This window comes from Rosa rugosa, chromosome 1 (assembly GCF_958449725.1).
Source record: "Rosa rugosa chromosome 1, drRosRugo1.1, whole genome shotgun sequence".
NCBI classification, from domain to species: Eukaryota; Viridiplantae; Streptophyta; class Magnoliopsida; order Rosales; family Rosaceae; genus Rosa; species Rosa rugosa.
Window position 1 is genome coordinate 40,741,637 of NC_084820.1, and position 2,924 is coordinate 40,744,560.

A 2,924-nucleotide genomic window follows, 5' to 3' on the forward strand; every position below is an offset into this window, starting at 1 on the left:
TTTTCACAAAGTTTTGGCTTGCAGATTTTTTTTGAAAGAATGGCCGTACAGCTGCCCTCAGACCTCAATTAATGAAACTGATGAATACACAGGGGGGGACATAGTGCCTAAACCCCTTATTACAATGTACCTCAAGAGGACCTCTCGAATAATAACAGACGCCTCTATAACTACAATTATTCATACTTGCACCAAATAACAAAGGGTGTCATACCGACTACTCTATTTGCTTTACAATAACGGTGGCATGTCGAAAAGTTAAAGCAATGCCGTAAAACCAATAAAGTAACTTTCCCAATATGCTGACAATCGGAAATAAAACCAACGACGCGTCGTTTCATTCTGCCACTAGGAGGTTGCAACCAATTCATGATCCACCGTCTCACTAGGGCAGATAAGGCATACTGAGTATGCAGACCTGAACAGAGCCCACATGTCCTTTCCAAGAGGTGGTAGGAATTTATTGTACATAAGATACACCTAAGCTTTAAATAAACTAGTGAAAATAAGAAAACTAGATACCCAGCCCATCAAAGCAACACAGGCCCACGATCCAATCATCCCATCACCCTCCACGGCATGCTTGTGGTTGTAGATTGTCCCGTAGAAGACGACAAATCCTCCATGGTTCCTCCCCGCTCCAGCCCTGACACTGCGTCGATCCTTCACTAGTGGACTGAGATTCTAAACCTAGCCATCCGACGACGACAACGTCCATAGACGTGCCGCCGGGCAGAACATTGGAACACGACGTTTCTCCGAATAATGCGGAGCACTTCCATGGCTTGCAGATTCTAGAGAGTGGAGATCCCAGCCTTTAGGAAAAGAAAGAAAAGCAAAGGAAAAAAAATCTGAGATTCAATCCACGGAAGGATTAGAACCTTAGATTACATTAGATTCTGTTGGGTCTTTATAAAGGATGAAGAGATCAAGTAAAAGGGGTAAAAAAAAATAAAATAATTTTCTTTCTTTCCAGAGATTCAGTGGATGTATTGGAGATGGATAGTAGCGGCCATTTGCTTCTTTATGGTTGCGAGGATGATTGCAGGGTTAGTTCTCTTTTTGTATATGATTGGGATAAAAGAGTGTACTGATGGAACAGAGATTTTTTGGGAGAATGGATGGAACAGAGATTGAGAATGAAATAGAAGAGGAAAAATAATGCCATGTGTCGCATAGACCGGAATCTCAGAATTCTCAGACCTACGCACAGAATTGGAAAAATAATGAAACAGAACAGAGATTGAGAATGAAACAGAATGCTACCTTATAGGTTGACCCGAATAAATTCCTATTATCAGTGATGGATCTAGGATTAGAAAATAGGGAGGGCTACATATTTATGTGTTCCTTTGGGCGAAGCCCAAAATTTTTTTTTTAGTACAATTATGCACAGGTGTGCGAATGCAAGAGTAGAGAGATGAGAACCTGAGAGTTCAAGTGTTCAAAGATTGAATTTAGTCCATATTTTAGGCCTTTTTGTGAAGAAGAAGAACAAGAAGAATGAGAATTTGTGATGAACAAAAGTTTGTTCTGAATATAAAGTAATGGATAGGATGAAATAGCTAGCAAATAAACTCAAGCCCAATATGCAAAGTTAACTTTATAAACTTGAACTTATTACTCGGCATTCGAATGAGGCCAAGCTCCTGGCCGAGATACTGAGATAACACAACAATTGATAAAATGATAAGTATTGAAATCAATTAAACCCACAACAATTGCACAGCAGAAAGAAGACCCACTGATCGACCTTGATAAGTTTTGAAATTAATTAAACACACATCAATTAAAGTTTACATCTAATTTTTTTTTAAGCCAAAAAATCTCGGACGAGCTCCAGCCCGCCCAAACCACTACCTAGATCCGCCCCTGCCTATTATGGTACAAGGTAAATATAATAGGAATTTATATATTCAGGTGTTGCACAATATCCGCTGTCACTGTCACAATCGCCAAAAGTAGCAAATCTCAGTCACTCAGTTCACCCTGGTTCTTTAGTAGCTTGTCTACGACTTCCTGGACTCGTTTTGACTGTTGGTCTCATCAGTCAATGCTCTACTGGTAGTACCAGTGTCCGAGGATGAGGGGAAGTTTAGCTTAGCTCTGTCAGCTCCACGAAACTCGAGGGCCGCCGTGTCATAAGCCCTGGCTGCCTCCTCCTCCGTTTGAAACGTCCCGAGCCAAACCCGAACAGCGCGACGCGGGTCCCGAATCTCCGCCGCCCATTTGCCCCCTGGTCTCTGCCGCACTCCCCTGTACTCGCTAGTCTTCATCTTCTTCCCTTTCCCTTTGTATTGCTCGCTTGACGGGAACAAGCCACAGCCAAGGCAATCGTCCATCTCCATCTTACATACCTCACACGTGTCAGAATCCGAATACGGTATCACGACTTGATCGGCGCCTTCCGTTGGAGGAAGTGATGATGATGAGGCATAATAGATCCGCTGCGGCGGCGGTGGCTGGTGGGCCTGGGAGGGTGCATTGTTTGTTCTAACGCCACCGCGGACTACCTGTTTGAGGGCGGAGACAATGATAGCGTGCTCCTGCTCCTTGGGTAAACCGCCGGAATGCGAGCGCATTATAGTCCCACTGCTTTCGATTTTTGAGTCCGAGCTCAGTGTAGCTGGGAAGAAGAAGAATCCTGATTTTCTTATCCAAAAGTACACAAAAGCAGGATTTCTGGGGGTGCGAAAAAAATATGATTTGGTATTTATAGATGTGGGCGCGCGGGCCAGGGCTTCGAAATCAAATCAAATACTGCGCGCTGATTGCGTGTTTGGCGCGTGAAGGGATCAATTCCAGGCTGGAAATGGGCAGATATATAGATGTGGCCCAAATTTGGTTTTATGCTGCCACGTAAACCCCTACGTTACAAACTTGTTGTCGTGGCCTGCTTGTAGATTTACAGCCCGGTACCTGTT

The 2,924-nt window shown here is 43.7% G+C and overlaps 1 protein-coding gene across 1 annotated transcript; it reads right to left on the minus strand.

Moving 5' to 3' along the window:
* Nucleotides 1–1,748: 1,748 nt before the first annotated feature.
* On the minus strand, nucleotides 1,749–2,668 carry LOC133737434 (ethylene-responsive transcription factor ERF109-like). Its single transcript, XM_062164983.1, has one exon. The coding sequence runs from the start codon at nucleotides 2,580–2,582 to the stop codon at nucleotides 2,010–2,012; it is 573 nt and encodes a 190-aa protein (XP_062020967.1). The 5' UTR covers nucleotides 2,583–2,668; the 3' UTR covers nucleotides 1,749–2,009.
* Between the last annotated feature and the right edge of the window lie 256 nt (nucleotides 2,669–2,924).